General features: G+C 36.5%; 1 protein-coding gene across 2 annotated transcripts in view; it reads left to right on the top strand.

Annotated features, from left to right (window-relative positions):
* Positions 1 to 20,097, top strand: part of atg2b (autophagy related 2B) — a 49,292-nt gene extending 29,195 nt beyond the window's left edge. Inside the window, exons 22-42 of one of the 2 annotated variants that reach the window (XM_012968637.3) lie at positions 351 to 553; positions 2,098 to 2,178; positions 2,291 to 2,397; positions 3,000 to 3,092; positions 3,482 to 3,552; positions 3,641 to 3,708; positions 4,471 to 4,641; positions 5,766 to 5,907; positions 6,327 to 6,529; positions 7,351 to 7,580; positions 7,902 to 8,010; positions 9,920 to 10,114; positions 12,111 to 12,212; positions 13,285 to 13,363; positions 15,040 to 15,223; positions 15,313 to 15,382; positions 16,275 to 16,357; positions 17,050 to 17,171; positions 17,252 to 17,406; positions 17,915 to 18,064; positions 19,274 to 20,097. In XM_012968637.3, coding sequence (XP_012824091.2) covers positions 351 to 553; positions 2,098 to 2,178; positions 2,291 to 2,397; positions 3,000 to 3,092; positions 3,482 to 3,552; positions 3,641 to 3,708; positions 4,471 to 4,641; positions 5,766 to 5,907; positions 6,327 to 6,529; positions 7,351 to 7,580; positions 7,902 to 8,010; positions 9,920 to 10,114; positions 12,111 to 12,212; positions 13,285 to 13,363; positions 15,040 to 15,223; positions 15,313 to 15,382; positions 16,275 to 16,357; positions 17,050 to 17,171; positions 17,252 to 17,406; positions 17,915 to 18,064; positions 19,274 to 19,504 — 2,849 coding nt within the window. In that variant the 3' untranslated portion in view covers positions 19,505 to 20,097. The remainder of the gene's footprint in view (positions 1 to 350; positions 554 to 2,097; positions 2,179 to 2,290; positions 2,398 to 2,999; positions 3,093 to 3,481; positions 3,553 to 3,640; positions 3,709 to 4,470; positions 4,642 to 5,765; positions 5,908 to 6,326; positions 6,530 to 7,350; positions 7,581 to 7,901; positions 8,011 to 9,919; positions 10,115 to 12,110; positions 12,213 to 13,284; positions 13,364 to 15,039; positions 15,224 to 15,312; positions 15,383 to 16,274; positions 16,358 to 17,049; positions 17,172 to 17,251; positions 17,407 to 17,914; positions 18,065 to 19,273) is intronic. The other variant, NM_001079158.1, reaches the window with a different exon arrangement.
* The last annotated feature ends 524 nt before the right edge of the window (positions 20,098 to 20,621 follow it).

Here is a 20,621-nt window from a genome sequence, read left to right as displayed (position 1 = left end):
TAGTTAAATGCATGGCTCTTTATGAATATCTATTAATAAGTGTCTCCTTTAGTGCACAGAATAGGGCACAGAAAAGTGTTGTCAATATGCAACTTTATATTTACTCTTTTAGTTAATTTCTTCATCCATAAATTATCTCCTGGCTATTCTGTGTGCTGCTCTAAGAGCCACAGTCATCTATTAACAAATTATTTAAAGAAACCAATGCGTTGAAAAATGAAAAAAATATTAATATACTACTTTTATGTTCTTACATATACAATCTAATAGCAGGTCACATTCCACCTTCTTGGTACCACAGTCTATACTAAATTTGCTACATGTTTAAAAACTTCTTGCTGTTAACATAGGTTTACTGGATGGAGGTATCCCTTCAGATGAGATCCGACTTCCTAGCATGACCCGTCCTCATTGGTTGGAGCCAACCATTTATTCATCTGAAGAAGATGGTATATATAGTCTCCCTGCTTCCAACGGAGTGGGTGTAGAGAGCCAAAGCATGTTGACGGTGGCAGTAAAAATTCAATCTGATAAGAGTGAAAGCAACACAAAGGTTATATTCTTTTTTTGCACAAGAATTTAAATATACAAAAAAGTATTATTGCTGCTATGGTAGTCATTGGATCTTATCTAATTTTTCAGATAATGTATAATAATGCTATATCTGAGTCATTTTGCATGATCATATAAATCAAGAAAGGAGCTACCCCCAGTTTGCATGATCTGTGTTTGGGCTGCTGAGTACAAGGCATGTTAGTAGGTGAGCTGATATTCTGGAAAGACCTTTGCACATTCTTAGAACAGTTCTGGTATTCTGGAAAGACCTTAATACATTGTTAGTACAGTTCTGTCTACAGTATGATTTTGTCAAATTCCATTGCTCACCATTACCTAGCAGTGGAGATTGGAAATGTTTTGGTTCCTTGGCTATAAGTGTGCCATTGCTAAATACTGCCTTAAGTATTCATAGACTACTTTGGTTGTAGGTGGATGACAGCCCTAGTGGGCCTGCATGCCATTTTCAGTAGGGCTAGATTTATGTTACCAGCACGCATTTTGTATGTATGTATGTATGTATGTATGTATAACTTTATTTATAAAGCGCCACAAGGGTACGCATCGCTGTACAATCTTACAGAATACAAAATTACACACAGGGAGGACAAGTGATATAATAAATAAATACAGTAAATATATATATATATATATATATATATAAAGTGCCATGTGGTATGAGACACAGTGGAAAGGAGGTCCCTGCCCCGTAGAGCTTACATTTTGGTCATGTTTCCCATTTGTGAAGCATCTGCTCACAGTTTCCACTGGGTATAGTTGCCACTGTGGTTGATGTTTTGATTGAGAAAAAATATAATTGACCAGCAGCCCAACAATAGTGAAAAAAAAACTTTAAGACGATGGACCTTACACAAGAAGAGAAGTTGTCCTTACATCTAGTAATATCACTGCTTCACAATTAATTTTGAAGCAGGTTCAAAAATCTGGTCTGTACCTTGTCAGACTTAGTGCTTCTTGGCTGTTATACTGTAACTTCTTTAAGACATTTTTTAATTTAATGCCCTCAGCTGTTATTTAATGTCTATTTATCCATTTTGTCTCTCTTTCTAATATTACTGTCACTTTCTACTTACTAATACTTATACAGTGCGTTGAAGAGAAGGGTAGGCCTTTGTTAAATTGAGTTGTGTACTACAGTATGATGCTAGGTTATATAATCATTCTCATGGATTGTTGTGTTGAGCACAAGAACAAATATATGGATCTACAAATATGGAGCCTGTTTAAATTTTCCTGTCTGAAGCACTATATTCATCACTTATTTTAATAGGCAAACAATTTAGTTGAAACTTGCAGTTTTAATTCATATATTAGGACAAGTGATAAAATAGGCTAATGTTTCTACATTAGACTTACTTTTTATGTTAAAAATAGGCACAAAACATTTCTGTAGCATAAATATGATGTTTGTAACATGTTGGAGTTCATTAAGAGCCCAAAATAAATTTTTTATAGACTGTGTCTTTTAATATTGCTTATATATGCATCATTTTTTAAAATAATGATAATTTCATAATGCAGGAGTTCCTTGTTGCTATTGGACTGCGAGGAGCCACACTTCAGCACAGAGTTCTACCCTCTGAGGTCACCTGGCATGAGCAGGTGATATTAAATACTATATTTCCATAGTTTGAATAATATAAAAAATAATATAAAATACCAGCTTTTTTTCCTGATGGTTTTATTCTGAACAGTTGTGTGCCTTTATTTTCAGGTATTACAATTTCTGAATATTCTGGATGAACCAGTTTTGGGTTATAACCCACCAGCTTCCATTACCACATTTCATGTTCACCTGTGGAGTTGTGCTCTTGATCACAGGTAATGCAATGTTTATATACAGATATAAAAGCAAAATAAAATAATTCCAAACAATTGCTAGGGAATGCTGATTAAAACTGCAATTAATGGAGAAAATAAAGTTGGTTTCATTTACAAGGGAAAAAGTATAGTTCTTTTTGCAACTGCAATTATTATTACATTCATTTGATTTGAGTTTACTGTAGCTGATTATATAGTTGATATCACTCTCTCTTACTGGCTTAGGGTAGATTTGGTAAGCATATTGGTATTCTCTTGCATATCAGGGACAGAGGTTAGTTCTATCATAATTACATCACCGAAGACTATGTACCTTTAGTCTTGTGTCCTGAATTACCTGCATACCCATCCACTTAGCAAGTGCATAAACGTTGTTATTGGGAAACATATATATTAGGGGTTTCTGTGTTGTGTTGGGCTCTTTAACAAATTTTGGTTTGGAATTCCTTTAAATTCCTGCAACATTGCTAGCCTATTTAGCTAGATCTCACTTCACCCCTGCTGTGTTTAAAACAAACGTGTGTATATATATATATATATATATATATATATATATATATATTCGCTATTAGAAGCTTATGTACTTACATTTCAATTTGTAGGCCTCTCTACCTGCCTACGAGGGCCCTCTTGACTGTGGAAACCTTCAGCATTTCGTGTAGTGTTGCTTTGGATAAATCATCTTCAAGCCTGCGGTAATATAACAGATGCTTTTTTTCTGTTTGTTTTTTGTTACTGCATACTAGAAGCTTACCTGTATAAAGTTTACCAGCTTACCATTCTGTATAAGTAGACTGCTAGGTTTTGGGAGAAAAGAAATAGTTACTGCCACTTTTTTCAGGCACCGTAAAATCCTACTTAACAGAATACTTCTGTTTCTTCAAAAATCCTATGTATGTTATTCCCAAATTGTGACATCCCCAAAAACCAGTATCTGATTTTCTCTAATAAAAATGGTATTCACGTGTCTACTTTTATACATGTAGCTTTGCCTCAAAACCAGAAAATTACTTACAGAGGTTTTTAATGTGATTGATACTCAAGTGTACATGACTATACATTTTTTTCTTAATGTTGCTTTCAGAATCATCATGGAGGAGGCAGCGCTGCATTTGTCGGACAAATGTAATGCTGTAGCAGTCAATTTAAACAGGGGTAAATATTTGGAAATATGGTGTTTGATTTAGGAATGGCTTTCAGTTCATTAGCTTCTTATATTTAATGTTCTTGTGCTACATTTCAGATTATGTGCGTGTTCTAGACATGGGTCTTCTAGAACTAACTATCTTGTCAGTGAAGACTGGAGAAAAGGTTAGCTTTGTGTACCTCAGTTTGTAATGCTTACAGTAAATTAAAATATACATTCAAATGACCTGGACTGTTTGTGACCTGTGGCCAGCAGGTTGGCACCCACTCGTATTTTAAGGCTTTCATTAGTTGGGGACACAAGGGTAACTAGTAATGTGTATTGACTCCTTGGCTTGAGATAAGGGACCGCAAACACCATGCTGACAAGGGTAAAAACACATTTTTACACCTCTGTTGGTTTGGGGCTTGCTTTAATAATTTTTGCCCATGTGAGCAGAGTATCACAAGAGTGGCTATATGAAATGATACTCTTTTATTCAAATCTACATTAACATACTTTCCAAGTATAGGTTCAAAGAGGAGAGGTACATTTTCCATATCTATAATTAGTAAGCTGTAGGAAGGAAACACATGCTAGTAAGAGATAGATAACAGACCTTAGGCCAGGGTATAACTGGAAAATAAATTAGACTTTGATAAATGACAGGTAACTAAGACCTTAGATTTAAACTAAAAACACAGATGCGTGGTGCATTAGTTGCGAACACAAGGTACACTTGTAGTGGGTAGTAACACTTTGGGTGAGGATAAGGCAACACAAATACCTTGGTGATGCAGTAGGAAAAAAGCAAGTAGAAGCCATACCAATACTATAAGTTATTCTTTAAATATTTTTGTCTGTACTAGGCAGCTTCCACATTACATAACTTGTCTGTTTATAACGTATAATGTAATGTTATTTTATGTTGATTGTTTGCCACCCAGTCTAAGCCACGGTTTGAGATGCACTGTTCTAGTGATGTTATACATATCCGGACATGTTCTGATTCCTGTGCTGCACTCATGAACCTCATCCAGTATCTTGCTAGCTATGGAGACCTCCACCCACCTTCCCGGACTGAAACCTCACCTGGTGCACACAAGAAAAACAAAACGGTAGAGTTCTTAAAAGAAATATTAGCTATAAACAATTTTTTTAAACTACAAAATAGTTTAATTCCTCTTGCATTTGGATGGGTAAAATGCAGATATTCTTATCAGTTTAATTTGCTCATATATTGCCAAATTGTGGTAATAATTATTGTTTTAAATATTTAAATATGTGTAATTAAATATATTTGTAGATGTACTTGCTACAAAAAGCAATACATCTGTCTTTTTCTATTTTCTGTACTGCTGAACCTGACTATATGGATAAGTGAAACAACACATTGCTTTCCAGCCAACACTACATTCTGCACAATTGCACACTTACGTCATTCTCCTTCTTCACAGGTCTTTTTCTCACTGAACATGTAAGGCATTGTTGGAATAGGAGTCTTGGCTGAAAGCGAACAGACAATTGTTTTTTAGTTGGCAACTGCACTTGGCAAGTCAGCCCCTATGTTAGTAAATAAGCCCTGTAATCAGAACTGGGAGTGCAGAGATATGTAACAGATTGTTACTGTTTTATGTAGAAATTACATTTACAAATACTTTGCAAATCATTGAAAATGTATTATGACATACTGTCCAATGAAAGGGCAAATGATTGGTCAGCAGGTTGTCATTGTTAGCTAGACATAAATTGCAGAAGCCTTAATTTCAGGAACTGCCCACTAAACATTTTAGTGGTTCTCTAAATTTCTAGCGCTGTAGCCATAAGGGCTTAACACTGTCTAAATTGTGGTCTAAAATTTTCAGTTTGCAGAGGTAAGTTAAAGCCTCTCTTGTTGCCAGTATTAAACTGGCAGGAATCCTTTTAAGCCAAAAAATCTTGTGCTCTTTAAGAATTGTGCAGACATACAAGTGAACTTCCGTGTAACTACATTTTATTTCTTGATGGTGCTAGCCTTTTAGGTGCCCACAAAATGAACAACTACTTACATCTGTTGCCATTTGGCAATATTTGAGTATTTTTTGTTAAGCCTTCATTTTCTGAGGACAAACAGAATCTACATAATTAACTTTGTTGGGGGTCTGTGTTTGAGACATAGATGAGAATCACCCTGAACATGCATATTTTCTGTTATATGACTGTTATCAGGGAAATGTTATGTTTGTCATTAAATTTGTTCTAGACCGATCCAGTAACTCAAGCAAATATACAAGGTCCAGTCCTGGCTGAGGCAGAGCAGCAGATACTGAGAGATTTGATGAGTGATGCCATGGAAGATACAGATCTTAACCATATTGTTTGCCCGTCAAAACCACATCTGAATGGTAACTTTTGTTATATGGCAAATATCTTGTGATGTATATGCCAGCGAATTAATATTTGTGTGATTATGCTTCTTTTTAACTGGTATTTTGTGTCTCTTTAACTAATGTTCTGTAGAATTCATATACAACCTCAAGTTCAGTGAGTATAGTCTAATCTTGAAGACAACCACCATATTTTTTTTTTCTATGACCAGAACTAGGGGTAGGCAATAAAGGCAAATGTCATTAAAGCCGTTAGGTGCAGAATATGTGATCTTTGACCCTTTCTGCACCTGCCCTTCAGTTTTACAACCCCCACCTTCCCTAAATTGTGCCATAGTACAATGTAACGTGAGAATTCAAATAGGGCATAAAGGAAGCGTTTTCATTTTTGTTAATCTGTGTTGGCATATAATTTGAGCAGTATTTACTTTAACCAGGAATTTCTGAAGGGAGATGTGAGACCCAGGAACCCCCATGCTCAGATCTCTTTCTCTTCCCTGATGAAAGCGGCAATGTGTCTGAAGAATCTAGTCCCATGTTTCCTCCCACCACTCCCCATCTTCTTAGTGAAGCCATGTTGGATTTTCCATCAGAAAGTGATGACTTCTGCATCCTGTATGCTCCAAAAAATTCTGTTTCGGTGAGAACATTTTAGCATTACTGCTAAGTAGTTTATTGCAGTATTAAGGGAATTGGGAAGCAATGATGCATTTTATTATGGCGTGTACAATGTATCTTAAAAGATTTATCTTGCCTGTGCTTATAAGGGCTGTGATAGGTTTATCTCTGTATCTAGGACCTTCAAACAGATACCAAGACACAAGTTTTTGGATAAAAAGCAATATACTCAGATAACCACAGTGGAAATGCTGCTTCTTGAAATTTCCAAATAGATGTTTTGTAGAGTTCTTTCATCTGGTGCAGGCAGTGGGAATGTTCAATTTTTAAAATTCTTCATTCATGCAGAAATATCAACTCACCTGCATTTTTTTAAAAATAACCCTAATTCACCCACTTTTGCCCAGTCACTTATGGTACAAAGTCCATCACCCACTATAAGTAATTTGTACATGAATCCTTACTTACCCACTCAGTTGAAATTCATAGAAACATTACCCAGAATCCTTCAAGAAGCCAAGCAGGGGACATAATCTAAGGATTTGGCAGGAGTTTTGATCTACTTTGGCATCTCTGTTTATTGCAAATTCGCAAAAATAACTTTGTTACTTGCAGTGCCACAGTTACCATTATTTCCTGGATAGAATTATTTTCTAAAAGCTGAAAAAGTTTATTATTTCTGGCTTAATTTTGAATAGTCTTTTAATGTAGCTCTATAAGAAATAGCAAAATCCTTCTTTAAATCAGTAATGCATGCAAAAAAAAATAACATAATCATATGCTATAATCATATCATAATATTGTGATATCCTTGACCCAAAATCTTTTTTTTTTTTCTTTAAGGAAAAGGATGAAGAACCATCTGTGAAGAAGCTTGTTGATGATAACATTTTAATAAAAGAAAATCACTTTAACCTGCCTCTGCAGAAAATGGACACAAGTAAAGCACCATTGCACTTTCCTGTGCCAGTTGTACGTTATGTGGTAAAGGAAGTGTCACTTGTTTGGCATCTTTATGGTGGCAAAGATTTTGGCAGTGCTTTACCACCACTATCACCTGCTAAACATTATATGTAAGTATAGTTCACCATCTATCCAGTTTTCATATATAAACTTCATTTTACATCTGTACTGTAACAAATTAAGTACAATAAAATCTGTTTTTGTAAATAAGATAATATTGTAACATTGTAACATCACCAACAGATGCTTATTGCAGATCTGATAAGCCATAGTTGACATTCAGCAAGCAGCAATTACTGTTTGTTGTTATGTGGTTTGGATAGCTGTTGTAGCTTATTGGATGTAAGCAAACTGCACTTGCTATTACATTAGGCCATGCATGTTTTATTTTGTCTCTTTTGATCACAATGTTCTGTTAATCTTTTTCGAAGCAGTCCTCATAGCTCTCCATCAAATACCCCCACTAGGCGTGGGAACAGCTTAGTGCGTGGTGGACGAGGGAGAAATCAAGATCTTTTGATGGAAATACAATTTAGTAAGGTAAGATGTATTTTTGGTCAACTCTACTAATAATGCAGAGGTTTGTTAAAAGACAAAACCAAATCCCTCCCTACTCTATACTGTAATCCATCCTAGCCCCTTCCCAGGTGCTATATATATATATATATATATATATATATTTTTGGTTTTTATTAAAAACTCCAACTCCAACAAAATTTGTAAACCCTTAAAAATGTTCTATATTTTTATATGAATGTGGCCTAAAACATCTGATTTTCAAACAAGTCCTAAAAATAGATGAGGAAAACCTAGTTAAACAAATGAAACAAAAATAATTATAAAAAGCATTATATTTGGTCACCAAGAGCTGAAGTTGTTCTGTGTGGAGGAATGGGTTAAAATTCCTCCGAGTCGATGTACAGAATCAATTAGTTTGTTTAACTAGGTTTTCCTCATGATGTTAGTGTAGCATTTAGAAATAACCAGATTACGGTTGAACTGAAAAAGGAATTGTGCATAGTACCAGAGATTGGTAACTGGCTATAGACCCTAACAGATGGGTACAATGGTTGCTGAGGGTAACCTTGTCTTGTTTAAATGTGTGAACTACCTTATGATCAATGTGAACAGCTTGTTCCTATTTTTTTTTATTTTTTTTTTAGAATTTTTATATATTAAGTATAACAAATGCAAAAAAAAATTTTGGTACAAAATTGGTAGTTCTAATTAGTATTTGTAATATCTTATTGAAAGCAGTGTCACAGGAACAATTTGCAGTGTGTCCCACAAAAAAATAGTCAGCTGTCTCGAGAACCACAAACTTCCCATCTGCTATCGAACAGAGTTAATCAGCAATTACCTAAATGTAGCTGCCCATTTAACATGAAAAAACTCTAGTGCTTAGGCCACTGTCATCTGATAAATATAGGTGCCCTCACTATCACGCAACTGATATTTAATTATGTAAAAGGCTACAGGAATTTTCCTTCTTGCCAGAACACCTGAAACCCAACCCTTATGCCATTGACCAAAGGGGAGAGTTAACTAATTGGCTTTAGCTCAAAATAAACAAAGGATGCTTCCTTAATCAAGACTGCATTCTTTTTCAAACCAAAGAGCAGCCGATTAGGTTTCTTTTTTCTTATCTGTTAATGCAGCGTTTTTCAACCACTGTTCCGAGATGTTGCCTGGTGTGCCGTAGGCAGGGCACCAATGTACTAGGGGGGCACTGCTCTTGGCACCAATGTACTAGGGGGGCACTGCTGCTGGGCACCAATGTACTAGGGGGGCACTGCTGCTGGGCACCAGTGTACTAGGGGGGCACTGCTCTTGGCACCAATGTACTAGGGGGGCACTGCTGCTGGGCACAGAGTTAAATTTTTTAACATTTTCTAATGGTGGTGTGCCTCGTGATTTTTTTCATGAAACAAGTGTGCCTTTGCCCAAAAAAGGTTGAAAAACACTGTGTTAATGTACTGTATACTGCAGACTGCCTTGGTCTGAGAATCTGAACTTAACTCTAAAACATGGTTTGTGTGTGGTTTAAAATATTAGGGTTCCTTTAGTACAGATCCAGTGTATTTTAGAAAAGGCTATTTGGGAAGAGATATATAAATGCATTTAATGGGGAGTAACATTTGCCTGCATCTTAGGATCCCACCTTATCTTTTAGGACTAAACAACTTGAAAAATAATCGATCAGTCTCTGCACACTATTATAAAAATAAATGCAAAGACTAAACTGTAAATATGTGATTCACAATTTACCATAGCAGGAACTTAAACTAATTAGGTGTTAATTTATCAGGCCACTAACTAGGGAAGAAGGGTGAATCTCACTTGATATTAGTACTGTGACCCTAATGAGTTCTAGAAGCAGAAATACATATGTGAAACCATCTGTTTTTATACTGTTTGCCTGGAAATGACTAATTTTCTCCGGACATAGGTTAAATTTCAGCATGAAGTATACCCTCAGGGAGCATCCACGGTAGAATCTCCATCGATGGAGCAACCAGTATCACGTCAGGTCTTTATTGTGCAGGATTTAGAGATTAGGGATCGCCTGGCTTCATCTCAAATGAACAAATTCCTTCATTTATACAGCAGTAAAGAAATGCCAAGGAAAGCACATTCCAACATGGTAAGGCATGGTTTTATTGGCCAAACAGATATGGATAGATTACATGGTTATGTGCTGTCATACTGTGCAGAGGGGAAGGCTTCGTACAGATGTTCCTGTCCTCTGATATTAAGTTAGGCCCGTTCTAAAAAAACAACAACTGTTTTGCATTTATTTAAATGTTTCCATTTCCCCCAAAGTATTTTTTCCAAAAAATAATATTTTGTTGTTTTAGGTCTATGATGGTTTTCATTTATCTAGGTCATGATTTATAGCATTTTGTAGTGATTCCTGCTATGCAATTGGCTTGCTGTATAATCTTGAAAAACTTTTTTTGATCTGCTTCTTAGTATATACTCCTCTTTAACCCCCTAAAGTACAGGGGTTGCTTTGTTCTTGCCATGTATTGCCAGTAAGTCATCAAGGTACAAGGAACAATAAATTCTATAGAGCCAGGAAACTTGTGCTTTTTAGCTGCACCATACATTATAAGATCTTACTAAAGATTTGGCTGAATACTGAACAGAATCCAAACCCTAATTTGAACAGTGCTTTATAGTGACATGAAATTAAGGGGTATATTTATCATGCTGTGTAAAAAGTGGAGTGAAACATTACCGGTGATGTTGCTCACAGCAGCCAATTAGAATGAAATTTATATTTTCATACCTTGAGTTAATCTGTGTACAAACCTGATCCGCGCTTCTAAAAAAAATACCTTGAGTTAATGGCCTATTTTATTCAAGACAATCATTTACTTTCTGTAGTAGCAATGGAATGATGCTGCCTGGAATTAGACAACTTGTTATCTAAAAAAATCCCCAGATCTCAATGAAGGATCCCCCAGCACACTACCTTTTAGTGTATAACTTGCATTTATATTATTTCTACCAAAGTACATAACTTACCAGCATTGAAACACACTTTCCATTTCGCTGCCCAGTTTTCCAGTTTAGCCAAATCGCTTTGGAAAGTGGCAGCATCCTGCATGAAAAGTTTTTCACAATTTAGTATAATTTGCAAAAATAGAAACCGTACTTTCTATGGCCACCTCCAAGTCATTAAAAACAGGTTACAAATCAAAGGGCCAAGGACAGGTCCCTGCGGTACTTCACTAACAACACTGGCCCAATTAGAAAATGTTCCATTTACCACCATTCTTTGTAACTTGTCCTTCAGACAGTTCTCTATTCAAGTGCAAATATTGTGTTCCAGGCCTGTATTCCTTAATTTTACTATTAACTATCTGTGCAGTTCTCTATCAAATGCTTTATCAAATTCTACGTAGATCACATCCACTGCCATCCCAGCGTAGATGTTCCTGTACCTCCTCATAAAAGGCAACTAAATTAGTTTGGCAAGATCTTTTACGCATAAAACCATGCTGGCACAAACTCTAAGGGGCACATTCATCAAAGTACGAATCCAAATCACAAAATCTGATAATTTCTGATGATTGCAAAAGTCACAAAAATACAGTTCGTTTGAATACGAAGATTTTGTACTTACGATCCGAAAGTTCAGCAATTTTCATATTGAAAAGATTGTTTACAAATGATCCACTAGTCACGTAATTTTTGTATCCGAACAATCGTAAACGGCAGGAAAACCTTTCTGACTTTGACACTTCAATGCATGATTTTGGAAGCCTCCCATAGAACTCAATGGCACTCTGCAGCTCCAACCTGGCCCAAGGAAAGTCACAATACCGAAGCTTGAATGAAAATATGAATTTTTTGTAATCGGACCTGTCATACTTTAATGAATGTGCCCCATTTTCTTGTGATTTTCAATGTATTATACCGTATTACTGCTTCCAAAAGCTTATGCATATAGCTGGGAAAATGCTCTGAAAGGACTTCTGCTGCAGGATAACAAAAATGTTTCATTTTGGGAAATCTGCCCACACAATCTGAAGCCGTTGAGTATGCATAAAGAGCGTAACTTGCATATATTGGGCAAGTACCTAATCTCATACCTATATGATAAATATCTTATGAATGGTTTATTCTTGCAGTTAACTATCAAAGCCTTACATGTGCGTCCTGAGACTGGTCAGTCCCCACAGGAATGTTGCCTGAGAGTGACCTTAATGCCACTCCGACTTAATATTGACCAGGTCAGTAAACTCTTTTTCTTACATGTGCTGTAACCATTATAATTGAAAAAATTAACAGTTGTGAATTGTAAAACTCCAGACCTTAGAATTGTACAACACTATGTAAAAAGTGCAATGCTTAAAATGCAATGCTTAAATACGGCTAAGACCAGAGTTTAAGACAGCTGTGCTCCTAGAGCTAGGGGCTCCATCCAGGGTGGGGGAGAAATTGCATAAATCAAAGATGTCCAGCCTACAGCCTAAAGCAGGGACCTAAATTGTCATAAAAGCTTGCATTTTTTTAATCTACTAAATTAGCAAATAAAAGTTATTACCTCCTCTATATGTTCTGGTTGCATTCTACAGCCTTTTGTCTGTCAATGGGAAGCTGGAGGGGATGCATGTATGATATTTTTAATGTATTTATCACACATTGATCACACAATATATTATTTTCTTTGTTTTCTGTCTCAGGAAAATGCCTTTCCTCCCTTCCATAAAATCAGCCACCCATTAAGCATATGCTATAAAAATACCTTTATTTTATCAGCTCTTTGCATGTTTATCCACATAGTTTTAGGGCTGTGTGGGAGTGTTCAGTGAAAATGTGGTACACTGGCACTGACTTTCCCCAGATAAATATGCAGGGCACTGCTCACATGTACATTTACATTCCACTTGGTAAGGATATATTTAACTCATTGCTGAAAGCCTTACAACTTCTTATAATTAGCTTTCAAAACCCCCATACAATTTGCAGAATGTACAATTGGTACACAAAAGATTTTAGAGCGCATTCACTTACCCAGGCACAGTGAGCAAAGTGCAGTTTTGGAAGCCATTGTCAAGTACCGTTTTTGCACTTTTTTCGCCTAGAGTTCATGCATCATTGCACAAAATTCTTTAGACGCAATAGTGCTGCATCTTTTGACACGGTGCTGGGGGCACCCTGGAACTTTTGGTTGGTCAGGAGGTGGCAGTTGCACATGTGGATGCAAGTACCATTACTGATAGTGGTCTTAGACACATCACTGCAGGAAAAAGAGCAAGCTGATGACCTTTTTAACATTTGCATCTTTTCTTGTTTCCCTAGGATGCCTTGTTTTTCTTGAAGGATTTTTTTACAAATCTTTCTACAGAGGTTGAAATATTGGTCACGCCAGATCCAGAAGGTGATTTTCTAGTAGAAACTTGAATTTTACATGGATAGGGCTTTACAAAATTCTCTGGTGTTTAACTGATTGAGCGGGGTTATTCATTTTCTGAAGTTATGATACAATTTTGTGATGGCCATCCTTAATATATGATTAGCTTTGACATTATTTGCTTATGATTATTTAATATTTGCTCTGCATTCTGTAACACTGTTACAAACATGCAAGCTGACACTGTAGATCATGAGTGTTGACTGCACAGTTGTATAAGTATAAATGTAATGCAGCTGCATGAGAAGATTTAAGATGGTCATTGGTGGTAACTTCATGGTTGTCATTTAGTAATGAGGAGGAAATAGACTTGGTTGTAACTTGGTTGGTATTAATAATATTGGCATATTTTTGAAACGCCAACATATTCCACAGTTCTGTACAGTATAAAAATGTATCCATTTAACAAATAGATCACATACAAATATATAACCAGTAACAGATACAAAAGGTAAAGAGGGCCCTGCTCATTAGAGCTTACAATTTAAAGGAGAAGGAAACGCTAAAAAAGAGTTAATCTCAAGCTGCAGGCATACATTCAGTTCTCTCAATAGTGCCCTTAAGTCTCCCCATATTTCTCCTGTTCAGATGATCAGAAGCCTCATAGGGAAAAAAAACGCTGTGCTCTGTAAAGAAAATTCCAATAATGCTACGCTTCTGCACCAAGACCGGTGTACATGCGCAGTTTGTGAGACTATGTGGAAGCTTCCTGCTGATTGGCTCAGATCCACATTCCTAAGGGGAGGGAGGGAGTTCTTAGCATTCTTGAGGGAGGGGGGAGCAGGAGAGTGGAGAGAGCTGCGTGTCTCTGGCACAGGAAAACTGACAAGAAATTCTGTTTCTTTTGACAGAGAAGTGCAGCATTTCTGTGAGTGCTTATGGCTGTATTTACATTTTCTGATAAATGTAAAGGTGATACCTTTCTGATAATTTATATGGGGTACAGCATAAAATAATTAGTAGTTGGTGTATGTTTAGATGATGATGTGGATCTTTAAAGGGAAAGGCAATGTCTGACATTGTGTGGTAATTCCATAGATTGTACACTTTTGCAGGGGCCTCATTATTTACATTATCAGTTTGTCTGCATTCTCTGTAGAAGATGTTGCTGCTGTATAAATTACATTACATTAACATTTATTTATAAAGCGCCAACATATTCCGCAGCGCTGTACAATAAGTGGGTTACATACATTGGACATACAGAGTAACATATAAAGCAATCAATAACCGATACAAGAGGTGAAGAGGGCCCTGCCCAAAAGAGCTTACAATCTACAAGTCTTACCTATTTTATCACATCTTTATTGAATTAAATGAGTTTGTACCTGTAATATAAGCAGTTGTTTTTAATAGAATCTGGATTTAAGGTTTGGGATATAAAGTGGGGAGGTCCCTAAAGAAGGTAATATGGGATGTTATTAATTTAATATGGGAGTGTATAGGGAGGAAGTGTAAGGACTTGTAGAGGTGCACAGCAAAGAAACATTGACTAAAGTTGACTAGTACTTTGGTGGTGTCCTTGCATAGCATGCGTGTAGTGACAGGCATATAGCTTTTATTTTGGGACCTTTCATTTGGCAATCTAAATGGGATACATTTAACTGACCGTATTTCTTATGATGTTGTTTATGTATTTTCAGTAAAAAGATACCCAGCTTCTGATGTTACGTGCAGTTTGCCAAAGCACCTCTATTCTCAAGAGCGAAACCCTGTTATTTCATTTATTGGGCAAAGTGAGCCAGAGAAAAATGGCAGCATCAATTCTGAACATATTGCACAAAGTGCCTCAGAAGAGGCATTCAGTGACCAGCCTGTCTTTTTCCGGTAAATATTGTGCACATGCAAGCAGTGTGTTTTTCTTGAAAATGTATGAGTATGCTTGAATGTGATACAATTCATTTATATTTGTTTAGGGAATTTCGATTTACTTCTGAAGTTCCAATAAGGCTGGACTACCATGGAAAACATCTCTCAATGGACCAGGTATATGCAGAAGTTTATGTTTCCTTCTGACAGCTACTAACCCCTAAAAGGTTTGCAGATCAAAGCTCTGGCTGCAGCAATTCAGCTCCCTAATATTTGTTCAAGATGTTCATGGTGCTCAGGGTGTGTGGCTAGTTTCTTGTATAGCCGCGATTATTAATATATCGAATTTTATGTCTACAAGTTTTAATAGAACTCAGTCTAGCCCATAATTATCTTTTACAGTCAGGGCAGATAATGTGTTTCCAAGGGTGGCCATGCACTATACGGTCAAAAAATCAAACCTGCCTGATCAATATCTGACTAATTTTAAGCCAACTATCAGTCGAGTAGGCCCATTGGGGATCCCCATACACGGGCAGATAAGCTGCCAAATCAGTCTGAATGGCCTGAATTGGCAGCTTAAATGTGCCTGTGTATGGCCATCTTTAGGAAAACATTGGCTGTGGGTGTTTGGAGGGATATTTTTTTTTCTCCTGTGTTTCTTTGATGTACCTATCAGAAATTAATAAGAAGCTTTACTGTACTATGAAAAATAATTTTCTTATCTGTGGATCAAATCTTTTTCAATGACTGACAGATTTTCAAGGATCTGACATCAAAAAGCTTAAAAAACAAGAATTATGTGTTATGGTACATGTTGTGTTACACTTTTGACTTGAGATTTAAGCAAACCCTGCTGTCTTGAACATCTGCATTATGGAGATCTATTAGAAAGAGCAGGGTTATTGCAACACCGCCACGGAAACCAATTAGCAGGTTGCATTTACAGGACAACCAGTAACTGAAAAAAAAACCAAACATCTAATAGGTGCTGTATGTATCTAGAATTAAGAAACTGTTTGCCTTATATTACATTTTGTTGTTAATACATTCTTTAATTTTCTCTAAGGGAACACTAACTGGAATTCTTATTGGACTAGCTCAGTTGAACAATTCTGAACTCAAGCTGAAGAGGCTTTGCTACCGACATGGGTAAACTATGCTGTATTAGTCACAATGAAATAAAAAGATACTTAAACAGCACACATATTATTGAATAAGCAAGTTATTTCATATTCTCAATAAGCATTATTGGCAAAACCCAAGGTATAGCCACACAGACTGCTGCTGATTCTATGCTATGATTCATTTCCTCTTTGAGAGTCCTTTCCTGACAGCACCAGCCAGCTTTATTGTTACCATTCTGTTCCATCTGATCATTTTTCATTTACATATTAGAAAAGGCACCTAGTTTATGCCTTGTAAGTATCACTGTCACCTTCCCCAGGCCATTAGATGGCCTGTTCTGATCCGAGAACTGTATGGGGCATATTTATTATGCTGTGTAAAAAACGGCGAGAAAATTCGCCAGGCTTCACCGTATAAAAATGGCGTAAAAACGGCGTAATTGTTTTACGCGTTTTTTTCTTTCACCGGTAATATCCGGCGTTAAGATGGCGATCTTTTCCATTTATTTTACACCGCTTTTTACTCTGTTTTTTCGGTGAATTAGTTTTACACAGCATAATAAATACGCCCCTATGTGTAGTTTCTTACTCTGTAAGGTTTTCCAGTATGTAAAATACTGTGTTAACAGTTGTTCAGTATAATTTTGTAAAATTATATTATATTACATTCCTGAATAATTTTCAGACCTGTAACTCTTACCACTCTCTTGCTCACAGTTTATTAGGTTTGGATAAACTCTTTTCCTATGCTGTTAATGAATGGCTTACAGATATTAAGAAAACCCAGCTTCCTGGAATATTGGGAGGGGTTGGGCCAATGCATTCTCTAGTGCAGCTTGGTGAGTCATGTTTGTTTCTCCTATTACCTGGGAAAAAAGGGACATAAGGCCGCTGTTGAACTAATGCAATTTCATTTTAGTTCAGGGACTGAAGGACTTGGTGTGGCTGCCTATTGAACAGTATAGGAAAGATGGTCGCATCGTCCGAGGTTTCCAGAAAGGAGCTGCATCTTTTGGAACGTCTACTGCCATGGCAGCTCTGGAACTGACTAACCGAATAGTTCAAACTATTCAGGTACTTTTCCTACTATATTACCTCTTGCCTTATAGATTCATAAATATTGATTACTATTTTCCTTTTCTCAGATGCAAAACAACATGATATCCTAAGGAATATTGTTTTTTAACCATTAATAAGAACATATTATAATATATTGTTTACATTTAAATGGACACTAACAAAGTATTTGATTTTTCTGTAAAACTATGTATATATTTTAGGCAATGACTGAAGCACTGAAAATGTTTTCTTAAAATTCTGGAGGTTATACTTGCATATTTTCTGATTTACATATATCATTTTATGTTCATTCTTATTGACTATTGTGGAAATAAAATTGGCTGTAGTAACAAATGCATGGAGATTCACCCTAAATAGCAGAAGGAATCATGTTTAGGTCCTGACTCATAGATTTAAAATCCCTTATCTAAAGCATAAAGATAACATGCATTTTTTAGATGTACTTTTACTGTGCTGATCTCTATTCCTTGTGATCGATTTGTTTCTGGTCTTTTAAAATCAGGCTGCTGCAGAAACAGCGTATGATATGGTGTCCCCTGGACCAAGCCCTGTCGAGCTTAAGAGAGCAAAACGATTTTCCCATCATCGATTGGTGCATCAGCCTGTGGATCTAAGGGAAGGGGTGGCTAAAGCATATACTGTTGTTAAAGAGGTAAACTTCCCATACTAAACTTAAGCCTGATCAGTAAGCATTGTAATGTCAGCCAAACATAGCTTCAACTATGCACGCTCAAAAATGTGTGCATTTGTTTGATGTCATTTACATTAAGGTCATGTTTTCAGTGTATTGTAGGTCAGGAAATACCAGGAAAAAACTGGTAGATATTTTGCATTTACATAATATTTCTATGCAGAATCACCTAAAGATTTTTTTTATTTTATGTAAATTTTGAAGTAACTGTCATTAGGTATATAGGTTTCTTTGAAGCATATTTTGACTTCACATACACGAGTTTTAACCACTTGCCTGCCATAGTTTATAAATTCTATTTCCAGTTTGATCTCATCAATCCCTGTAGTGTGTACACACATAGCCCCATAAATATAGCTAATAAAATAATCAAGTCTTACCATTCTTATTTGCCTTGTGTACAGGCCAGTATTTATCAGTGAACTGTACTAGGGACATTATCACTTTGTTTTACTGACTGATATAAACTTTTTAGAATAACTTTTATCCATCTATATAACCAAATACTTAAATTGTCATCTCCATTAAAAGATTCTCAGTTTTTTTAATGGGGCGTTTTATGACACAATATTAACAGTAGAAACTGCTTAGTAGAGCTCTTCTGCAGTTTACATTATTATTAGCACTTTTCATACTGCTAATATCATCAATGTGTAACATAAGTGCCCTTTAGATGGCAGTTGGAGAGAATGGCAGACGCTTCATTTACTGATTTAGGAACCTTTTGTTGACAGATTGACTTGCTCAGATGTTTGGCTCATTCTGATGGGAGAGAAGTTTTAGAACATTTTTGCTTCTTTGTCTGGGCAGGGCCTCCCATAATACATTCACATTAGCAGTATAAAAACTAATAATATAATAAAATATTAATTGCTTAAAGTGCTAAGAAGAGCACTCTGAGCAATTTTACATTGATATATACATTGCGCATTTGGTAAGTCCACTTTAAGCTCTGCCCTAACAAGTCAGTTGAGTACTCTGTATACTAATGGATCATTTTTACAGATGCCCAAAATTTTGCTCATGCCATGTGTTTTTAAATCTGTTACAGTCCTGAAAAATTTGTTTTCTGCAGAGATTACATTAACTTCTTTTCACTTTGAAAATGTAAAATGTTGAACACAATATGGCTAGCGCCTACTAGTTTTATTTTTGGATTCTTTCCTCTAGGGCATTACAGATACGGCTCAGACCATCTATGAGACAGCAGCCCGTGAGCATGAAAACAGAGGTGTGACAGGAGCTGTTGGAGGAGTTTTAAGACAGATTCCTCCTGCAGTTGTTAAACCTCTAATAGTTGCGACTGAAGCCACTTCAAATGTTTTGGGTGGTATGAGGAATCAAATCAGGCCTGATGTTCGAGAGGAAGAGTCTCAGAAATGGAGGCTGGAAGAGGGTTAGTTTCATGCTTTGTGGCTGTGCGTTTGCCTGACAAAGAAGTAATGGAAGACCCCCTCCCCCTCAAGGTTACAATTTGTGATGTTTCAGCAAATTTGGATCAGGAATCTGGTTACTTTTTTGATGACAAAAAGGGAAAAAATAGACACTACATAGCTTTTGAAAATTATTATTTACACCGACATCTGTGACTTTGCCCCCCACTCATTCAGTTGTTCATCTGTATGCATGGTTCTCTGAACAGGTTCTAAACTGGGGGTCATTTCAGCTGGATGGTTTCCATTCTTTTGGCATGTGTGCTATTTGCAACATACCCTCAGCAATTAATAGCTAGTAATGAACCTTGCGTCCGAACAAACTTTCCAATCTGGCAGACGACAAAGTAATATAAGTGTGTTTGGATGTTTGCTTGATGGACTCCTTGGATTCTCCTCTGCAATGCACTCTGGTTTAATGTTGTTTAATGAGTTGTTCTGTGTTGCTATTTGACTCTGGAAAGCCTGGATACAGCAGAAATATGTAAATTGTAGTCCTTATTCTGTAAATTGTACTTGTTAATAGTGTGAATAAAGTTGACGTCCTGGTGACATTTGGTAGTTTCTGTGGAACAGGGATTTATTAATATGTTCCTCTCCCTGAGATACAGTCCTGCGTTTACAAACCTGAAGTGGGTCAGATTTGTTTTTTGTTTTTGTTTTTTTAATGGCCCAAATGTTTTCTTTCTAATAATACTGAACATGTAACCCTTTCTTGCCACACATTGTACATTCACAGGCACTGACAATACAAAGTGCCAGTGCTGTAGATTGTGATTTCCAAGCTCCTGCTTAATGTGGAATTGCAAGTTGCCTGGCAGCTTGTGATCCCCAACACAGACGATTGGTTGATAGAGGGGGGTTAAGTTTTGTCTATGCATTGCTGTTACTTTGCAGAGAATTGTGTTTGCAGCAATAACTATTCTAATTTCTGTCACATTTTCTAACAGGTGAGTTGGATTGGCTTACAGTGTTTGTTATTATGTATTTTTGTTACAAAATACCTATGGTCAGTGGCACACACAGTGGTAAATGCTCCAATCCATCCGGTTTTGCAGCAGCACTGACAGCATAGCAGCTGCCTG

The sequence above is a fragment of the Xenopus tropicalis genome, chromosome 8 (assembly GCF_000004195.4).
Source record: "Xenopus tropicalis strain Nigerian chromosome 8, UCB_Xtro_10.0, whole genome shotgun sequence".
Classification (NCBI taxonomy): Eukaryota; Metazoa; Chordata; class Amphibia; order Anura; family Pipidae; genus Xenopus; species Xenopus tropicalis.
The sequence above is the reverse complement of the archived record's forward strand: the minus strand, read 5'-3'. Positions and strand labels throughout refer to the sequence as shown.